The sequence below is a fragment of the Urocitellus parryii genome, chromosome 12 (assembly GCF_045843805.1).
Source record: "Urocitellus parryii isolate mUroPar1 chromosome 12, mUroPar1.hap1, whole genome shotgun sequence".
NCBI classification, from domain to species: domain Eukaryota; kingdom Metazoa; phylum Chordata; class Mammalia; order Rodentia; family Sciuridae; genus Urocitellus; species Urocitellus parryii.
Genome location: NC_135542.1, coordinates 103,172,076 through 103,194,437, shown reverse-complemented (window position 1 = coordinate 103,194,437; position 22,362 = coordinate 103,172,076). Strand labels below are relative to the sequence as shown.

Sequence of the window (22,362 nt, the reverse complement as noted above, 5' to 3'; positions counted from 1 at the left end):
GGTTTAATTTCATTTTGTTGCATATGGGTTTCCAGTTTTCCCAGCACCATTTGTGTTTTCTAAGGTGCAGTGGGGCAGTGGACACCGTGAGGCTTGCCCTTGCCTTTGCCTAAGGGGTGCCCTAGAGGAGACAGAAATTCGCACCAGGCATAGTTTCAAATTCTATGAAATGTGGCTGCTGCATGCTGTTTCACAGAGCTGGAGTCCACCTCTTGATATGAAGGTATAATATCTTCTACTTCTGCCAAATCTGATATCAGTCTGCAATTATATTATGATGTGAGGCTTTTGATAAGGTCTGTTTCATTTTTCTTTTGAATTTATCAAGAAGTTTTTATTCCATCGGTTAACCACTTTTTTTTTGGACCCAGGACCAAAAAAACAAACAACAGAAGTATAGAGGACCTCAAAGAGGTTTTATTTATGTGGGTTAAAGGAAATATTAAATATAAGAATGTGGAAGTGCATTATTACATTAACCATCCAGCAGGGTGATGTCTTTACACTCATGCAGCATCTGGACAATTCTACCGTAAGCCTGTGAGAGAATGAGGGTCAAAGAGGAAGGTATTTTAATATTATGTAAAACTTTTGACTTTTCAGTCTCCTGGAACAGTTTTTGGGGACACTCACAGTTCTCTGGACAACACTTTGAGAATTCCTATTCTATTCTGTGAATGAACTCTCTTAGTCTCTTAGAAGTTTGGAAGGCCAGTCAGTAATCAGGGCAGTATGCTTGAGCCACATGCTGAAGAGGACATTTGTTAGGTTTTTGGAAACTCTGGAATCCAGCCTCCAATCTAACATAGCATCTGGCCAGGATAGGATTCTTTTTTTTTTTTTTTTTAATCAGCCACAGTGATTTATTGAGTGCTTTAATAATACAAGTGTACATCAACTGATCCACAGTCAAAAGTGGCAGATCCCTAAGAAATTTACAAGCACTTTAAGTAAATCAAAATACATATTATTTTGTTCAATCCAACAGTCTTCTGTGTGGTGAACAGACGGCTAGTGATAAACAGGGTCTCAGTAATGCACAGTGATTCTGATTGAAGCTTTTGTACAAAAACTTGTTCCCAGTAGCATGCACCCACCAATAAAGACTTCAGTACAAAAAATTAACCCTAAGCACTACATTTAAGTAGAAACGAGATAGAATTCTGAATTTGTGTTTTTCCGAAGAACAAATAAAAGGAAAAAAATTCAAAGTAAAACAAACAACAAAAAAACAAAACCACACAGTATTACAAAGCTTTATAAGAAAGCTCTTACGATTATAGATCCAACATTGTTTGCACCGAAAATAAAAGTTCCCATCCACACTGATGTGGGGAAAAATAATCCCAAATCTTTCAAGTTAACAGAAATCAAAAAGGTAATAAAATGAGAGAGAAAGAGGGGGGGGGGAGGGAGAGAAAGAAAGGAGAGGAGGGAGAAAAAAGGGAGACATACTATCACAAAACAGTTCAAAATTTAATAAAAACTGGAAAATAAGAACCGAGGTCCGGAGGGGTGGCAGGGCTATTGATGCACTTGGTGAATGTGCTTGCAGAGGTCCGGCAGGGCGGCGGGCAGCAGGTCCCTATGTGGCGTACCGCTTGGTCCACTGTCTGGCCATCCGGTCGTGCTCTGCTCTGTTGGTCATGTACTGTGTGGCAATGCTGCCCACCAGAGGGTCGGCAGGGTTGCAATCTGTAAGAAGTGAGCAGATGGAGAGAAGAACTTTAGAGATGGTTAGGGCTGGACTCCAGTTGTCTTTCAGAATGTCCAGACAGATCACACCTTGACTGTTAATATTACAGTGATAGATTCTTGTTCGGAAGGTAACCTTTGGGGGTTTAAATGGATAGTCTGGTGAAAAGGTAATGTCAAGAAAGAACACCCCTCCTTCATAGACAGATCCAGGGGGTCCCAATATAGTTGACCTCCATTCATAAATGTTGTCTCCTTTGGGTCCAGCACCTCAATTGGGAGGAGGGTCCAACGTAATTTCTGCAAGTTCCTTCTGAATTCTTTTAGCACTAGTTGACAATTTAGCAGCTGTTTTGCTGGATATTTTTCCCTCCTTTTTCTTGGGCTGAACTTGCTCTCTTTCTGGTTCTTGCTGAACACTTTCACGTTGGTCTCCATCAGAACTTCCTCCACTAGTGCTTGGACTGTCATCAACTCTCTGTGCCTCTGTGGACATTTTAGATTCCTCAGCGCCACCACCACCACCTCCAGCCGTTCCAGCTTTGGCCCCCGAGGCTGCTGCCCACGGTTGCTGCTGTGGCCGCCCCTGAGTCCTGGAAAAGTCCAGGATAGGATTCTGGAACACTGTTGGATTGGAGGACTGGTTTGGATTCTATCACTGTTTAATTATTAGGTTGTCTGAGTACAAGTCCACCCACAGACTCTGAACACCAGGAAGGCTGTGTCTCTTATCAATATTCAAACAGAACACTTGAGTGTTCTTTGCTGTCTCTTCCTGATAATTTTTATGCTTGCTTTTTCTTCCCTATGGAAAGTTCTTCCCCCACTTATTCTTGTGCTTGCTCCCTTATGTCTACCTGATCATGGTTCAAATGTCTATCAATGTAACCCTTCCTGATTACCCTATTAAAGGTGATGTCAGAACCCACTCCCTTACTATCTTTCCTTGCTTTATTTTTCTCGGTAGCTCTTAAGCACCTTCTAATTAAAACATTTTATTTTTTTTTGCTTTCTTCCCACCCACTTCCACTTCACTCCATGTAATCTTCATGTGGGTAGGGATTTTTGTCAGTTTTGTTTTCTTCTGCATCCTCAGTGCCAGAAGTATGCCTGGCCATAATAGATGCACAATAAATATTTGTTGACAGAAAAGGGTGAACTAAAGCCAGTTTACTTGAGCATCAACCTGAGTGGGCTTCTGAAAAGTAATATTGGAAAAGTGTAGTTATCACAGGTCCCAGGATGCTAAAATGGGATGACACAAAGGGTGCATGGTCTTAGGGAGTTGGCTGCACTACAAATGTCATTGTGCTCCTTTGTTCCTTTCATTGCATACAGCTGCCAGGTACCTGTTTAAAATTTGTGTTTCATCTTCCCTGGATTTGTCTTTCTCTTTTGAGGACTATTACAACAAGGTTTAGAAGGGACATGTTCATAGTGTTCAATTTTTCATAACATTAAAATACATGGTTTCTTCTGATAGTACTTGGCAGTCATAATTACAAGGAAATGGGATGGTAATTTTTTTCTCCCATGGAAACAGTGATACTCCTGAGAATATGAGTCTGAGGAATTAAGAGGCAGTTGCATCTGTAGTCTGTGCTCTGGGCTGGGGGCTTACCAGTGGGCAGAGACAAGGTAAGAGCTGCCAGATCAGAAGCCCTGAAGACTCTTCTTCCAGCATGAGCCCTTTCAACTAAGTGTCTGGGGAGGGGGACAGTGTCAATACACTGAAGGAATGGTTACTGGTATACAGAGTGGGAAGCAAGTGCCCTGTTTGTCAGAACAGAACTTATTGAAGATGCCCTACACAATAAGGTTCATTTCATTAAAAACATGATTTGAACTTTTGTGTACATGGCAACTATTTCACTATATGGGAATGTGAGAGTAAGATACAGTTCTTGGCATTATAAAATAAATGGAAAAACCCCTGAATTGGGTTAACCTAAAAAGAGAGAATGGGGAAAAGTGCACCTGAAGAATTTTATGATGTCAGTATAGTATTTATCTTGGCAGATCATCTGGGATAGGGAAGGGGACTGGGCAGAGCCTTTCTAGACTTGGAGTCAGGTGGCAGTCCTGAGCAATAGTCAGTAGGCTATTAATTGAAAAAATATTTGACTGAATTGCAAGCAAAGTCTGTTGTACGGCAAGGCCTTGTCGTGTGCTGTTTGAAACCTGGGACTCTGGAATGGCTTCAGATCATGGGTCCACCACCTGACAGCTATGAGGTCTTGGGGAGGATAATAAACTTTGCAAGGTCTCAGTTTCTCCATGTGGAAAGGAGTTGTGTCCTATTTAGTTTTCTATTCCCTGATCTTTCTCCTTACAATTTCTCTCCCGAATAGAACAGGGGAGGTTTTTGCCCCACCATGCCACCCAAACTGTTCTTGTCTAAGTCCCCAGTGACCTCATTGTTACCCAATGCTAAGGTCTATTCTCAAGCTGTCACTTATCTCTGGCCCATCACTTAACCCACTTGCTTTTTTTTTTTTTTTCCTTCTCAGTTCTCTAGCAGCCTCAAACTGGTCACTTATTGTCTTGCCTGACTGCATTTTTTCCCCCCTGACTTCTCAAGGTTAGAGGGCCTCAGGGGCCAAACCAAGACTTTTTTTCCTTCTATTGACAGTTGGACCTTTGGCGATATCATCCAGTCTCATGACTTTAAATAACACCTAAATAGAGATGATGCCCTTATTTTTATCTCTGGTCTCAGCTTGTCCCAAACTCCAGACTCATGTATCGCCTACCAACCTGACCTCACCTATAGGTTGTCCGTCATCTCAACTGATCAGCTCCAACACTAAACTTGGGACCATCTCCTTTCATTCTATTTCATCCTGTGGATGGCAGTTTCATTCTTGTATCAGCAAATCCTCTTTTTTAACTTCAAATATCCAGTATTTGAATCACCTCATCAGACTTATCATTTCCACACTGTTCTCTCACTTGGGTTATTTTGGTAATGTCCTAAGTGATCTTCTTGTGTCTGCCATCATCCCTCAGAAGTCTATTCATCACAGCTTCCAGAGTGTACTTTTAACACATGAAGGCAGTTCATGCCACTACTCTCTCAAAAACCTGGGCTGGTTCCCATTCTGCTCAACTTAAAAGCCTGAGCCCTTCCAGGAGCCCAGAGCCCCTGCATGGTCCAGTTTTGCATCCCACTTTTTCATCAGTTATTCCTTTGGAATCATGTGGCATCCTTGCCTCTCTAATGCATCAAAGACCCCCCTGCCTCCGGCCTTTGCACTGCTACTCTCTCCTTCTGGAGGGACTGCTCTTTTTTCAGATATCCCCATTGTTGGCTCTTCAATCTCTTTCATAGTAAGGCTTAGATGTTCTTCTAGACATCCAATGATTTTCTTGATTCTCTTGTTGAAAAATTGTACCCCACCCTCACACCAGATCTGCTTACATGTTGTTATAATTTGGAGATGAGGTGTTCCCTGAAAAGCTCATGTTAGGCAATGTAGGAATGTTCAGAGGTGAAATGAGATGTGGCTGAAGGAAGTAGGTCACAAGGTATGCCTTTGGGGGTTATGTCTTGTCCCTGGCTCCTAGTGCTCTCACTCTGCTTCCTGGCTGCTTTGAGGTAAGCAGCTTTCCTCTACTCTGCCCTTCCACAACAATGTTCTGCCTCACATAATGGAGTCGGCCAACTACAAACTTAACCTCAGAAACCATGAGCCCATAATGAACTTTTTCCTCCTCTAAGTTGTTCTTATTGAGTATTTTGGTCACAACAATGAAAAGTTGACTAACACACATATTCTCCACAGCAGTAATCACTAACATTTCCCAAGTCAGGCCCTATGTTTCATGTACTGTTGTATTCCTAGCGTCTAGAACAGCACTTGGCACACGGTAGGCACAGCAGAAATAATTGAGGAACAAATGAGTGTTGAATGAAGTTGGTAGGACAATCCATGTAAATTTCTTGGACAGTGCCTGGTATACAGTGAACAGGATGCCTTTATCATCACTACTATTATTACATGGCAGATGCCAGAATACAAGCATTTTTTTTTTTTTAAATCTGAGTTTTCAGTGAAAACATCATACAATGGCCTTATATGTAGATTAATAATAGTTGTAACAGTGACAATAAAATACGTAATAAAATAAAAATTGATGCATATTGAATAAACTGAATAGGAGTGCAGGTATTCTGTTAGAGTCTGTAAACAAGTCAGGATGGCACCTGGCATTTTGCCAGAGGGAGTGGTTTGTGAAGTAACGCCAGAGCCATTAAGTGTGGAGATTTCTTATTGGTTGACTGCTGTATCTAGTTTATGCTAATTAAGATAAGCTGTGTGTAATGTATAAATACCTCTGTTGTCCTACAATAAACGGCTTCCACTCCTGCTGTATCAATCTACACAAGTTGTTCGTCACCACCCCCCCATCCCCCCACCCCCCCACCCCCACCCCCCATCCCCCTCACCCCCCATCCCCACCCCCCATCCCCCCCACCCCCACCCCCCATCCCCCCCATCCCCCCATCCCCCCCCCTTATTTTGCTGCAGCCGGACTGCGGCAGTATTCTAAGGTAGGATGGAGTATTAGGCAGATTATACTGGATAGAAGCAGACCAAAGTCTATTTGCTTAACACCATGGTATTCTGATAATGACAAAACAAAAATAGTGACAATGAATTGGGTATTCCTGGGTTTTTATTAACATTTTAGCTTTTTTGCCATATCTCCCTGTTTAAAACTGTGTACAAAGTCCTTTGATAGATTGTGTGGAAGTTGGATAATTAGATGTCGTCTGTAGGTAACTAGTCCCCAGTCAACTCAGCAGATGGACCTCTTTGATGATCAAATCTTACCCTAAAATTAAAAAACAAACCAAAAATTGTGCTTTGAAGGATATCTCTAGCAAACCAGTTGCCTTTGAAGCTAATAATTATTTTGTTATTCATTTTAAGTGAACCAAAGCTACAATGTCAATCTCAGCTTTTTATTAGCATTTATATAAACAGTGTTTTGTATCAGCTGGGTGTAGTGATGCATGTCTGTAATCCCATACACTTGGAAGGCAGGAGGATGGCAAGTTCAAGGCCAACCTGAGTAATTTAGGGAGGCTATAAGCAACTTAGTGAAATCCTGTTTCAAAATAAAAAACAAAAGGGCTGAGGATATGACTCAGTGGTCAAACACTCCTGGGTTCAATCCCTGGTACCAAACAAAAAAACAGTGTTTTCTACCAGATTGCTGGAATTCTAACCAACAGTGAGGCATTTGCTCAATTAATTAGCCTTGGCAGCCATATCTTGGTAGACATGCAGTTTCTTTTTTCTTTCTTTCTTTCTTTCTTTCTTTTTTTTTTTTTTTTTAGCACTTTGGTACCGCTGGAGATGTAGCTCAGTGGTACAGCACTTGTTTAGTACACTCAGGCTCTGGTGGTGCTCTTGATCCCAGCACCACAAAACAAACACAAAAACAAAAACAAAAACAAAAAACCCCACAGAGGGAGACCCTCATCACTCCATAAGAGGATGCCTAGGGGCTGGAGATTCTGTATGTTGTTTATCTCTTAATATTACTTCAACAATTAATCATTTTTTGTTTTCTTTTTGCAGTGCTAGGTATTAAACTCAGGGGAGCTCTAATCACTGAACCATATATCCCCAGCCCCATCAAGTAGCTTTTTAAAATCTCAAGGGTGTAGCTGAAGCAGAAGCAGAAGCAGGATTTAGACTCACCCAGTTAGTGCCTTCTTAAAATGTTAGGTGAGTAGATAGAACTGCAATTTGAATGCTTTAAATAACAAAGTCGCAGGCTGAGGGCTGAGATAGATTCTCTTTGTCATTCATGAGGTTTAAGATATTGAGGCAACAGTTATAAATTGGAAAATTTTATTTAAATGTCATGATTTTTGATAAAAGTATTGCTGGCAGCTAAGTCAGGGAGGCTACTGGGATCCTTGCTGGCCAGATTCAGTTGCCTGCGGGCTGAAGAAACAGGCAAATAGGTAGGGCAACTTTGCATATCCCCATAATCTCAGCTACTTAGGAGGCTGAAGCAGGAGGATCACAAATTCAAGGCCAGCCTCAGCAACTTAGTGAGACCCTGTCTCAAAATAAAAATAAAAAGGGCTGGGGATATAGTTCAGGTGCAGAACATCCCTGGGTTTAGTCCCCAGTCCAGAGAGAGAGAGAGGGGGAAATGATAGAAAAAGGGAAAAGGGAATTTTAGGCAGTTTAATTGAGCTGGGGAGAAATAGCTAGATTGCTTCTTCACTGGTACCACAGCAGTTGCACAAACAAAAGCCAGGTGATTGATATATATATTTAGATAGGCTATACTAGACAGAGAGCATGTCAATTTTAATTTCCTTGGCATCTGTCCTCACAAGGAAGTTTTTGTTCTCAGTAGGAGGAAATCAGAAACTCTCTGTTTCAAAAAGTCTATTCTGGAGCCACAGGGCTCTGTTCCCTGTGGCTAGTCCTAGGGCTGCTTAGCCAGTCGAGTTTATGGAGAGTTGTGGGCTTCTTTGCTGCTGCTCCCCTGGCCTCATCTCACCCCCAGCCCAGTGTTTACTTGCCTGCCTCTGCTCTCACCTACGAGTGCAGTCCTGTTCAAATGGTGGTTCTGTGAAAAACAGCATGGGGTGGGAGAAAACTTTAGCCAGCTCCACTCTTGCTTATCTTATATTTAGAGATTCTTTGTGATGCAAACTTCCTTTGAAAGGGGTTGTTGCTGCTGAACAATAACACAAATGCAAACACAATTGATCCTGTTGTTTGCCAATTCCATATTTTCGAATTTGCCTGTTTGCTAAAATTTATTTGTAACCCCAAGCTAATATTCCTGATACTTTTGTGGTCAACTGCTGTTGCATGCAAAATGGAAAATTTTGAGTTGCCAATGTGCACATTCCAAACTGACACTGAACAAGGTTGTTCTGTGCCTTCTTGTTTCTGCTCCCACACTGTTAACAAGTATCCTTTTTGTGGCTTACTTAATGCCATGGTTTTGCATTTTTGTAGGTAATTTTACTAAATGGCCCCAAGTATGGTATTGAAGTGCTCGCTAGTGTTCCAACTGTGAGAATGGTGTAATGTGCCTTATGGAGAAAATATGTGTTAAGTTTTTCAGTGTTACATACTAAATAAAGTGCCTCTCAACAGAGGCACACATGGAACAAAGTTGTGTATTGACCGGTTGACACAAATGTTATGACCAGAGGCTCTGAGGAATTGAACCATATATTTCCTCTAGGAGCAATGGTTTGGTATTCATGAATCTAGTGTTTATGGGGACTTTATATAATCCATGAATAATGAGAACTGGTTATAGACTGAAACTCCACAATCCAAGGAAGTATGTTACCTAAAAGGAAGTTAAGCCTTTTGGATGTGTTCCAAATCTTCTTTCATATAAATCCAAAATTTTCACATTCTGGATTGTGTGACGTATGGTTCACCCCACATGTATGTCTGGCCTTCAAGTTACTGTTGAACTCCTTGAGGGCTGTCCTGTGTACTTCTTTGAATAATACTTCTTGATAAACAGATACTTCATAAATTACTAAGAGACACTCAGGAGCATAATGACCTGGCCTTAGATGGACACTCACCAACATTAAGTCTTTGAGAATGCTGGAAAGGATACATAGAACTCTGTCCAGTTTTCTTCTGTTGAACCAGGACAAAGAAATGCAATATAACAGTACAGGGACAAGAGCAAATTAGGAAGCCAAGGCTCATTAAGACCACATTTTCAACCTTAGCTGTAGTTTGGAATGACCAGGGAAGCTTTAAAACTACCACCTTTGGGGCTAGGGATGTAGCTCAGTGATAGCAAAGTCTAGTGATAATAAGCCTAGCAAAAGTTTGGGTTTAATCCCTAGCACTGCCAAACAAAAAATCCTAAATCTGAGACCCAACATCCAGAGATTCTGATGTGATTGGTTTGGGGCAGGACCCAGCCATTGGACTTCAAAAGCTTTTTACAAGTGATTCTAATGTACAGCTAGACTTGAGAGCCTCTGCCCTTGGGAATGTTGAATTTTGAGATCTGAAGAAACAAGGTCAACAAACTGGAGACTATCATGCTAAGTAAAATAAGCCAATCACCCCAAACCAAAGGCCAAATCTTCTTTCTCTTTGATATGCGAGAACACACAATAAGGGTAGGAGAGAGAAGAATAAAGTTCACGGAATTAGACAAAGAGAAATAAAGGGAAGGGAGGACAGATAGGAATAGGAAAGACAGTAGAACAAATCAGACATAACTTTCCTGTGTTCACACGACCAGTGAAACTCCAAATTATGTACAACCACAAGAATGGGAGCCTAATTAGAATAAGTTATACCCTGTGTATGTATGATTTGTCAAAATACACTCTACTGTCATATATATCTAAAAAGAACAAATTAAAAAAATAAACAGGGTCATCAGGTCTACCCTGTACCTTTGTGAGTTACCTTCTCAAATGTCTCTTACGTAGTATCAGGTGTATCTTTAGATTCCTCTCCAATCCTGTGCAGTTCATTGTAGGGCAGATAAGGGTAAACCTCTGAACTGGTTATTTCTGCTGCTTTTCTTTCCTGAATCAACATTTTGATGGAAAAATGAGAAAGGATGTTGAAATATTGTTGGCAAATGCGGACTCTTGCTCCTGGCAGATTAATCTACCTAGACTCAAAAGTCTAAATCTTACTTTGATCATTTTTATCCTGAAGTGCAATTTATCTCTCTAATTCCTTTTCTCCTCTTAGATTCCTGACTCATTCTTCCCTCATGTATCATAATTTGATGTTGTCTCTCTTCTTTTTATCAAATTCAGTTGAATTACTTCTTGTGGATCCATAAAGTGAGACCCACATCTTACTCCTTTGGCATTATCCATGTCCCATAAACCCTAGTCTGGGACTTCATTACTAATGATTCCAAGAAGGCTTTCCAGCAGAGCAACATTATGTACTTTGAGTTGGACCTCATGGACTCCTACATAATCTCTGCCCTCAGCAGCTGTCAGATGATGCCAAAAGCAAGAACCTCTAAGATGTGCTCACCAAGGACATCTACTACTGCCTCAAGTGCCACTTGGAGTATGTCAAGCTCAGGATGCCCTTGTGGATGATCAGACCAATGAGGCAAGGGGCTGTATGTAGAGTACCTCTTCACTGCCATTGTGGGGAACTAGGAACGCAAGAGGCTCATGATCTGAAATGGACATTAAGTCCTGGAGGTTACTTGTCCTAGACCTGTACCTTGCCAAGGAGGCAGAGTGGCTGAGGAAACAGACTGGGGCAGTGGAAGAGGTGGAAGAGCAGTGCCATCCATTGTATGAGCTGAACCTTTCCCAGGTAAGACTACATGAAGGACTTAGTGGTATTTAGTTGTGTGGGTGGATTTACTGAGTTTCAGTATAGGAGATGGACCAGAGGTATTGCTTGTTTAAAAGTTATCTTTGCTCAAGAATGCTATTCTGAGGATTAAAAAATAAGCCTATTTGTTATCACTTATTTGAGTATTGCCAAAAAAGAAAACATTTTTTCTTGTCATGTCAACAAATATTGTGTGCTAATGTTATGCATTTTTAATTCAGATAATTCATTAAGAAGCTGCTTTGAGAGACTGTGGACAGATGAATGCCACACTGGTTGTCACAGGGTATGGCCTAGTTTGGAGATGATGCTGGCTGTGGCTGTTTTGGGTAACAGCAGTCCCTTGGAGATCATTGTTGTGCCTTTTCAGGACACTGCCCCTGGACAGTGCCTTTTCTAGGTACAGTTATGTTCCACTTACTCATGGTTTATACCTCAGAGCACTGGAATTTAGGTTGATTGATGGTAGGAAGTTCTTCACTTCTTATAAAACAAGCAATACTTGATTAAAGAACTTATTTAATTTGGTGAAAATTGCCTTAAAGTGAATTAGATGAGTTTCATCCCCAGCACTGCATTAAAAAAAAAAAAAAGGCATTAGGTGCTTCTGGGAGCTGGTGGGATGTTGCATTATGAAATACATCTTGTTTTGTGAATATTCTCAGTGAGTGGCCTTGAGATGTTGGTCCTCAGGATTTGGAATGGCCATTAACCCAAATATTTGCTTTAGCAAACCTTGAAATGCTGAACTAGGATTGTTATTTAAAGGATGTAAGGACATGCGACTAAATCAGTCAGGGTTGCTCCAGGTGAACTGGGCTGGCACTAAATAATCGCACAGACACAGAAAGTATCTTTTTCTTGAGGTTCAGTGATGGCTTCTCTGCCCCAGCTCCCACAAGGGAGGCAAGAGAGGCAGGGAAAAAAGAGAGAGCACGCCTGGGACCATTCTATTTATTGAGGGGAAGACATTTGTGAAAGTTCAACCCAAATGAGACAAAGGATTGGGTTTCAGGGGGTATAGCTCAATCCCATTGCTGAAATTCTTTGCCAAAGTAAGTTGAGGTCCACCTGCTTTGGCACTGCAAGCAGAAGCCAGTTCCACACCTCCATTGCTCAAGGCTAAGGGTATATGCTCACCTCCTACATGCTCAGATCCTATTCATGGCTCCTGGACAAATTAGAGTATCATGTCATTCATGCTATGAATTTCATAACAAATTCTTCAGGGTCATAAGGGAATTTAAGATGTATAAACTAAACTTTTTGTAAGACATTTAGGTTAAGCTAGTAAAGTTAGAGTTTAAATATAGAAGGAAAACACTATATAACTTATTCCTGAGATTCTTGTTTAAAGGTAAAGTCCCCACATTTTATTTATAAACAGTGAAATATTCATAACCTAAGGACTTTTTGTATCCATGCAGATTCAACCAACAGCAGAACAAAAATATTAGAAAAAAGAACTGAACTGGATTGAACATGCACATACTTTTTTTAGCCTGTTATTTCCTAAACAATATAAGTTAACAACTATTTACATAGCATCTACACTGTATTAGGTATTACAAATAATCTCAAGACAATCTAAAGTATATGGGAGGATGTATGTAGATTATATGCAAATACTACACCATTTTATACAAGGGACTTGAATACCCATGGATTTGGGGGATCCTGAAACTAAAATGACTGTACAGCTCAGGGACATTTTTTTTTTTTAAGTTCTGGGGATTCAACCCAGGGCTTTTGTTTTTGTTTTTGTTTTTGCCTTGTGGTGCTGGGGATTGAACCCAGGGTCTTATGAATGTGAGATAAGCACTCTATTAACTGAGTTATATCCCCAGCCCTCAACTCAGGACTTTGAGCATATCAGGCAAGTGCTCTACTACTGATCTACAATCCCAGCCAATTCATTAACTTTTAACATATGTATATATACAAATAACTATCATTCACAGTAGGATTTCCATCATTCATGAAATTATTTTAAAGTGTTTTCTTCCTTCCTTCATTCCTTCCTTCCTTCCTTCCTTCCTTCCTTCATTCCTTCCTTCCTTCCTTCATTCCTTCCGTGCTGGGGATTGAACCCAGGGCCTTGTGCATGATAGGCAAGCACTGTACCACTGGGCCACACCCCCAACCTTTACTGCCAAGTTTTTATTGCAGCATTTCTATACAGAAAAGTTCACTTGATGAAGTTTTAAATGTAGCCATGCTCTCAGCACCCAGGGCGAGAAACAATAGCACCAGCTCCCTGTCTTTTAAGGACGACTATTATCCTGATATCTTGTGTGTGAGGCCAGAGTGGTAACCATTGCACTATGAATCTAGGCTGTTTATCCTGACATCTTGGAGCATGAATTAGTTTCACAGTTTTAAGTATCCTACTGCTGAGTTAGATTCCAGCTCCTGACTGCCCCCCCAAATGGGGCCAGTACTCTTACTTCATTAGTTTCAGTCCCCACTCCTCTCTGTTGCCTTTCATCTAGCTCTCTTGACTCCTATACACCCTGTCTTCCAAGGCTCCAGTCAGGTTCATGGCTCCTGGTTTGTGTGGTGCAGGTCCCTAAGATTAACTAACTGAAATTTGTGAATAGAATAGATGCCTGACATGGATACCTGGATTCATCTTGCCAGTTCATGGCAGAGGCCATCCTTGCCCCTCAGGATGGAGTTGGGTTGTGACTTCTACTTTCTGTTACCCGGAGTTTGTGTCTACTTAATATTGCTGGCTGTGTTGCTGTTCCCTACGTAAAAGAAGTTTGTGAGATGGGAACTGGAGGTTTCCTCACTTCCACCAAGTCAGCACAAGTGGGTTTCCTTTAAAGATACAGGTTTCCCTAGAGAAACAATGATTACACACCACTAGGCATCTATGAACAGGCTCTGGGCATGGGGCATTGCTATGTCAGCTTCCCCTGAGGCTGAAGAAATGAACTTGTCTAACCAGAAGACTCTCCTGCCCACTTCTGCATAATGGACTGGATGTCACAGTGAGGTACAGTGGGCATCTTGGACAGCCCAGTCTCTTCAGTGTTGGACTCTGTCCTTTGGGACCCAGCCACCTCTAGGTTTGGAGTCTGAATCATGAATCCCTAAGCTAATATGAATGCAGCCACCAGTTCTGGGTTGTCCTCTGCTTTTCACAAGAAGGGCCCGCAGTGTGGGCATTCTATATTCCAAGAATCAGCTAGTTGGATGTAGAGGTCTTTTGCAAACCCTAACGTGCTCTTTTGTGAATGCTTAAGTGTGATTTGAATTATTGTACAAAGATGGGTTTGTTATTTTCTCTTGCCAATAGATGGCACTAACATATTTTGTATTTGTCTTCTCGGCTATCCCTTTTCTAATTGTATCTTCAGTAATATGGAATGTATTAGCCTTCTTTACTCTAGGACTAGTAACTCCCTCTCTTGTCTGAAAAGCCGTCCCCCTCCTCACCTTATTTATTTATTTTTTGCTTTTGACAAAATGAAACCTTAAGCAATGATTTAGGCCTGGTAGATATGCTTCTGGATCTTATGAAGTAGTGAGTTTCTTAAACCATAGTTTGGGGTGTTGGGAAGATAGAAATCAGTCTTTGGAGCAACTTGTCTTTACTTTAGTCAGTCACCTGACAGAAGAAACAACTGGCTCTAGGATGACTTATTGGAAATATGCACGGCATGTTGGTGTGGGAGGCAGCCACTGCTTTAGGAGCTTGTGGGCTGGCTTGGAGAGGTTGGGAAAATTCCTACAGAGATCCCATCTCTCCCACTCTCTGGTTAGTAAGGGCCAGGTGAATGCTGGAGGAGTGGGAGATAAGGAGGGGCTGGCAGCCTGAGGAGTCTCATGAGGAGGAGGGGGTCAAACTCCTTGAAGAGGAGGTAGTCTGAGGAGAGGTTCTAGGGATTCCTTTTGTTGTACTCCCCATGTATTCTTGCATTGATGCATTGGGAGGCAAATAGGCTGAGGCCAGCCAGCACTAGGAACAGTTTTCTGGACTAACCCATTGACAGGCCCAGCTAGAGGCAGAGGGTGAGACATAATGAGAATTGGTGCAGAGCAGGTCTGGGCTATGAGGTCTCCTGTTTCTAATCTAGTTCTGCTTCTTAGAGCTATCACCTACCATTTTTAGAAGTTTGATTTACTGAGGGGTTCTTTCAGCTTATATTCTAGTAAAAGCTAGAGAGGTCTCATTTTTCAAATTGACTGTGATGCTGATGGAAGGACTTTCCCACATTTTCCACAATTTATTTGGAACATGGACATCTGATATTCTCTTTTTCCTGGGTAGGTTTAGTTTAAAATAAAGGTCTAGGAAAATTATGTGAACTGTTTGAAAGGGAAATGATGGCTAAAATATGTGCAGATCTGTTCATGTACATGTAATGCAACATCTTCAGTAGAAACCTCCGAGAGATAGGTGAGCTGTGTTGTAGGCATATGCTGTGCCCTCTGACTGGAGCCCTGCTTCATGCTTTTGCTCTGGCTAGTGGCTCATTCACCTTATTCACAACTTCTGAAGGAACACTTCCAAAGTCCAGAGATGACCTTCTGCAGTCTGCTCAGAATCCTTGTGCTGGGGTCCTGATCAGCCCTTGAGGCTGGACCATATACTCTTGGTTCTTATGTGCCAAGCTCTCACCAGTGGGAGGTACTCATGAATGATTATTGGATAATGAGTGACCCATTGTGGAATGTGCCAGCCAAATAGGATATGTGATAGTCAGATTTCAATGTATGGCTCTGGGGCAGAACCAAGGGCACCACTGAGTTTATAAGAACCTTGGCAAACAGAGGACATAATATGAATGAGTCCTCAAGACAGAATAGTTGAATACAGCCCTTCTAATAGCTGAGTACATGTGAACCATCATCTTAAAATTCATAGGGAGTCTAATCTTTATGTTTTGCTTTGATTCCCTTTTTGATTTTTGACATTCTTTGCCAGCATTAATGTACCATAGTTCTTATTCCTAGGCATAGATGGGTAGAAGTACTATAGTACTATAAATGTCACAGGAGCCCATCACATCTGTTTTCTGAATAAGCCTTTTTTCCTGTTTTTACATAGGCAAGTAAAAGATGTGGGTGAATATTCTTCCTAAATTGGAAGTCTGATGGACTCTTAGCTCTACTGGTTTTGGGGGGTTTCCACAGCAGTTCTTCATTTTGTCATCCCTTTAATGACTTTTTTAAAAACAGACATGGAAAATAAAACAGCTGTGAACCTTATGGCTGCTTATGTTCATGAACTTCTAGGTGCACACTAGAATTCTGTGTTTCCACCTGGGAAGGGCCTGGCTTAAGACTTGCCTTTACATTTCTTAAGCCCTCAGCATGGACGAGGCACTCTGTTTCTTATGGGGGTGGGGAGCTCAAAGACAAAGCAGATGTTGATTCTGCCTTCCCTCAGCTCTGGGCTGACTCTTAAAAGTCCAAAGTAGACTTTGTAAAAAGAATAGGTATTTTTGCACTCACATATGGATTATGCTTGTGTTAGACCCTGTCTTGGCTAGATTTGGTCCTGCCCAGCTGCCTTTGGGGTAATAGGTCATAAAAGAAGTACATCATGGATTCTGAAACCCATATCTCTGCCTTTTGCCCTGGTGAATGAGGTTGAGAGCAGGGAATTCCTTCACACCTCCAGCAGCAAGGTCTTTCTTGTTATCTGTTTGATGGGTCAGCTCAAGGACACATGTAGACTTTAGGAGTAACTCCCAGCAAGTCTCTATAGCAGACAGAGTGAGAGGGGTGCTCTTCAGCTCTTCTCCAAAGAATCTACCTCCTGGGTAGGGGTGAATGAGGCAGAAAAGAGAGGAGACAAGTCAAGGAGTCAGGTGAGCTGGAACCAGCTGTTACCTGGGACCCTCCATAGAGCTGGTTAAAGTCTCAGTGGGTTCAGGTACTCTAGGTGTTTCCTGGCTCAGGGATGGAGTCAGGAGGCTGTTCTGGACCTTGGAGGTGGTTGTTGGTGGTGTAGTATCCTATCACACACCACAGGCATTATAGCACTTTTTATCCTTACAGTAGTCCTCCCTTATTCTCAGTTTTGTTTTCCATGGTTTCTATCATGGAATATTAAGTGGAAAATTCCATATATATATGAGAGAGAGAGAAAAGATTCATCACATTCATATGACTTTTATTATAGTATATTGTTAGAATTTTTTTAATTAGTTTTTCAAAATTTTAAACTGATAAATAAAACATAAAAACTATACATATAAATGGATGATGTGATATTTTGATATATGTATACATTGCATAATAGTTAAATCAGGTTAAACATATAATTCCTCAAATATTTATCAGTTCTTTATAGGAAAAACATTCAAATCTTTCTTCTAGCTTTTTGAAATGTACAGTACTTTATTTTTAGTTATAGTCATCCTACTGTGCAACAGCAAAATCAGAACTCCTTACTCTTATTTAACTATAACTTTATTCCTATTGATTAGCCTCTTCCCATCACTCTCCTCCTCACCTACTCTCTTTTCATCCTCACAGGGCCATTTCTTTGAGCTGGGTGGGGGGTTGGGGGACTGGGCAGGCAGAGTGCCCTGGCATTTGTTCATTTCCTTATAAGGATGGCAGTTCTATTGGATTAGGGCTCTACTCTTATGATCTCATTTAACCTTAATTACTTTCTTAAAGGCTCTGTCTCCATGTACACTCAGGGGGGATTGAGGTTTTAACATATGAATTTGGGTGGACACAATTCTGTCCATAATAGAATGAGATGGACGTGCTCAGTTGGCTGCTGGTCAGGGCAGGACTTTGGCTAGTTAGAAAAGAGAAACAGTGGCCAGGAGCCCTAACCAAAGAAAGGGGAAAGCTTTGCAGACATTCTGGAGATGTCAGGAAGAGAAGTGGAAGGCCCAGTCTGCCCTGTGCATTCTTCCACTTCCTTCCATGCTCTCCAGACCTTCAGGAACAAATCATCATGTACAAAATAGCCCTTTCCCAAGTTGAAGTGTTACCCAATGGCAGTTTCTTTCTGGACTTTGTGCTTGAGTCCTTTTGCTCAGTTCCAAGTTTTGAGAAGTGCCTCCCCCTCTCCCTAAAAGCAGATCTTTTTTAAAAATTGATTTCTTAAAATAATAAATGACAGTAGAATGCATTAAAATTCTTATTACACATACACAGCACAATTTTTCATATCTCTGGTTGTATATAAAGTATGTTGACACCAATTCGTGTCTTCATACATGTACTTTGGATAATGATGTCTATCACATTCCACAATTCTTGCTAACCCCCTGACCCCTCCCTTTCCCTCCCACCCCTCTGCCCTATCTCAAGTTTTTCTATTCCTCCCATGCTCCCCTTCCCTACCCCACTATGAGTCAGCCTCCTTATATGAGAGAAAACATTCAGCATTTGTTTTTTTGGGGATTGACTAACTTCACTTAGCTTTATCTTCTCCAGTGCCATCCATTTGCCTGCAAATGCCATGATTTTATTCTCTTTTATTACTGAGTAAAATTCCATTGTGTATATATGCCACATTTTTGTTTTATCCATTCATCTATTGAAGGGCATCTAGGTTGGCTCCACAGTTTAGCTATTGTGAATTGTGCTGCTATAAACATTGATGTGGCTGTGTCCCTGTAGTATGCAATTTTTAAGTCCTTTGGGTATAGTCTGAGGAGAGGATAGCTGGGTCAAATGGTGGTTCCATTCCTAGATTTCCAAAGAATCTCCATACTGCTTTCCATAATGGCTGTACCAATTTGCAGTTCCACCAGCAATGTATGAGTGTACCTTTTCCCCCACATCCTTGCCAACACTTGTTGTCTTCATAATAGCTGCCATTCTGACTGGAGTGAGATGATATCTTAGAGTAGTTTTAATTTGCATTTCTCTAATTGCTAGAGATGATGAACATTTTTTTATATATTTGTTGATTGATTGTATGTCCTCTTTTGAGAAGAGTCTGTTCAGGTCCCTGACTCATTTATCGATTAAGGTAGTTTGCTTTTTTGGTGCTTAGCTTTTTGAGTTTTTTATATACCCTAGAGATTAGTGCTCTATCTGATGTGTGAGGGGTAAAAATTTGCTCCCAGGATATAAGTTCTCTCTCTCCCATAGATTGTTTCTTTTGCTGAGAAGAAACTTTTTAGTTTGAATCCATCCCATTTATTGATTCTTGGTTTTAATTCTTGCACTATAGGAGTCTTATTAAGGAAGTTGAGGCCTAATCCCACATGATGAAGATTAGGGCCTATTTTTTCTTCTATTATACACAGAGTCTCTGTTTTAATTCCTAGGTCCTTGATCCATTTTGAGTTGAGTTTTGTGTGTGGTGAGAGATAGGGATTTAATTTCATTTTGTTGCATCTGGATTTCCAGTTTCCCTGCACCATTTGTTGAAGAGGCTATCTTTTCTCTAATGCATATTTTTGGCACCTTTGTCTAATATAAGATTATTGTAATTTTGTGGGTTACTCTCTGTCCTCTATTCTGTACTATTGGTCTACCAGTCTGTTTTGATGCCAATAGCATGCTGTTTTTGTTACTATTTCTTTTTTTTTTTTTTTTTTTTTTTTAGAGAAATTTTAATATTTATTTCTTAGTTCTCGGCGGACACAACATCTTTGTTGGTATGTGGTGCTGGGGATCGAACCCGGGCCGCACGCATGCCAGACGAGCGCGCTACCGCCTGAGCCACATTCCCAGCCCTTGTTACTATTTCTCTAAGCTTAAAGTATAGTGATGCCACCTGCTTCATTCTTCCTGCTAAGGGTTGCTTTAGCTATTCTGGGTCTCTTATTTTTCCAGATGAATTTCATGATTGCTTTTTCTATTTCTATGAGGAATGCCATTGGGATTTTGATCGAAACTGCATTAAATCTGTATAATATTTTTGGTAGTATGGTCATTTTGATAATATTAATTCAGCCTATCCAAGAGCAAGGTATTTCTTTCCATCTTCTAAGATCTTCTTTGATTTCTTTCTTTAGGGTACTGTAGTTTTCATTATATAGATCTTTCACCTCTTTTGTTAAGTTGATTCCCAAGTATATATATATTTTTTTGAGGTTATTGTAAATGGGGTAGTTTTCGTCATTTCCTTCTCAGAGGATTTGTCACTGATATACAGAAATGCCTTTGATTTATGATTGTTGATTTTATATCCTGCTACTTTGCTGAATTCATTTACTAGTTTTAGAAGTTTTCTGGTGGAGCTTTTTGGGTTTTCTAGGTATAGAATCATATCGTCAGCAAATAGTGCTAATTTAAGTTCTTCTTTTCCTATATGAATCCCTTTAATTTCTTTCATCTAATTGCTCTGGCCAGTGTTTCAAGAATAATATTAAATAGAAGTGGTGAAAGAGGGTATCCCTGTCTTGTTTCAGTCTTTAGAGGGAATGCCTTTAATTTTTCTCCATTCAGAATGATGTTGGCCTGAGGCTTAGCATAGATAACCTTTATGATGTTGAGACATATTCCTGTTATCCCTAGTTTTTCAGTGTTTTGAACATGTAAAGGTGCTGTATTTTGTCAAATGATTTTTCTGCATCTATTGAGATGATCATGGGATTCTTGTCTTTGAATCTACTGATGTGATGAATTACATTTATTGATTTCCGTATGTTGAACCAACCTTGCATCCCTGGAATGAATCCCATTTGATCATGGTGCATGATCTTTTTGATATGTTTTTGTATTTGATTTGCCAGAATTTTATTGAGAATTGTCCAAAGAAGTGCATGGAAATTTTAGCTCTCAAGCATGGCAGCATGACAAAGACTGAAGCAGGACTTTTATTACCATCTTACTTTGAGGCTGGTCTAGACAATTCTAAGAGACTAGTCCTCTTTCAGGTAAGGGAGAAGGGATTTTAAATGGTGACTGGTAAGGGAGAAAATGAGCCTGAGAACATCCCCACTGCCTGGATACCTGGGAAAGGTGGAGAGGCCAGGATGAGGCATCTTCAATGTGTCTTAAAAAGTTATTGGGGTGAATGCCCTGAGGACAAGGGAGACTCTTTACCTACTTTCCCAAACTATCTTCAAGGGACTAAATGATTCTCAAAAATGAACTAAGAAAAAAAGAAGACAGAGCAACCCCATGCCCCAGAAAGTGAGGTGAGTTCCTGAGCCAATGGGAAGCCCTTTGTTTGGAAGCCTGGGAGAGTTGGAGGCTAGTGGAGGTGGTGTGAGCCTCATAATGGGCAATGTCTTTCATATGCAGAGAAGCAGTTTGATCTGAGGGGGATGAAAGTGCTGAAAAGTAAGAGAGAATCCCTGAGGGGCTTTTGTGTTTGAGAAAAAAGGCATCTTCCAGTCCCACAGAAGTCTCAGGAAGTCTCAGGAAAGAGAAAGAGTCCCACTGTAACATCCTCAGCCCAGAAAGAAAGGGAGAGAAAAGGAGGACTGTGGGGAGGCAAGGAGAGAGTAGAGGGTAAATTGAAACACTGGTGTGAACTGTCTTGTAATAAACTTATTATTTTCTCTAGTGAAGCAGCCTCTCAGGAGACAGTGCAGATAGGCTGAGCCTGTTTCATTGGAGGAAGAAAGAGTAGTATTCTGCTGATAAGATGATATGATTTAGGTTGGACTGATAATCATCTTTTTTTTTTTTTTTAAAAAAAAAGACATATAGTATATAATACAAGGCAAGGTCTAATGTGAAAGTAGCAGCATATCTATCTTACCGTGTTTTCCAGGAGAATAGTAAACCTCTTTTGTCTTTTTACCATTGGAAACTCCATGCAAAATGGGAATTTTATCCTATTGTAATAATTTCCAGTAATTTTCCTTTCTTGATGTCTTGTTACCCTCTTGAAATCTAAACTCATGCAAATTAAGAGATTTGTAATGAAACAATTGGTATTTGATCTAGATATGAATACTTTTTGCTTGTGGATGATTTTTGAGGCTATCCTGTGCGGATAGAAATACTCTTGGTAGCCAGTGCTAGGGCATTGAACCCCTTTTCAACACAGGTGTAAATGGCATGGCATAGAGAGGGAAAGAACACTGGAATCATGTCCCTTTAGGGGCTGTGGTTTGAGTAGGAGGTTGGGTAGGAGGGCACAGTGATTTGACACTTAGCGTACACCTTGCATAATAGAATGGTCTCTGAGAAGAAGATGGTTTGTGAATTTTTCTCCCAGAGATGGAAAGTGACCCAACACTGTGACCTCCAGATGAGGGATATTAGTTAGCAGGACTTGAAGGGTCAATTAGAGGCTATCTTTGAATTTTCTGACCTGGATGTCATAACTAGGGTAGTATGTGCAAGAGAAGTTAGGCATTTTGCTTCTCCTTACCTTAGAGGTGCTTGGGTCTGCAGAGTCAGGCAACCCTCATCTAAGGAGAGGTGC

The 22,362-nt window shown here is 40.8% G+C and overlaps 1 protein-coding gene and 1 pseudogene across 1 annotated transcript in view; one reads left to right on the top strand and one right to left on the bottom strand.

The window, feature by feature from the left end:
* Trabd2a (TraB domain containing 2A) overlaps positions 1-22,362 on the top strand; it is a 133,584-nt gene that overhangs the window by 92,544 nt on the left and 18,678 nt on the right. Inside the window, 4 exon segments of the mRNA XM_077791746.1 lie at positions 10,499-10,700; positions 10,703-10,793; positions 10,795-10,878; positions 10,880-11,021. Coding sequence (XP_077647872.1) covers positions 10,499-10,700; positions 10,703-10,793; positions 10,795-10,878; positions 10,880-11,021 — 519 coding nt within the window.
* On the bottom strand, positions 1,418-2,206 carry LOC113200394 (ubiquitin-conjugating enzyme E2 E2 pseudogene; annotated as a pseudogene).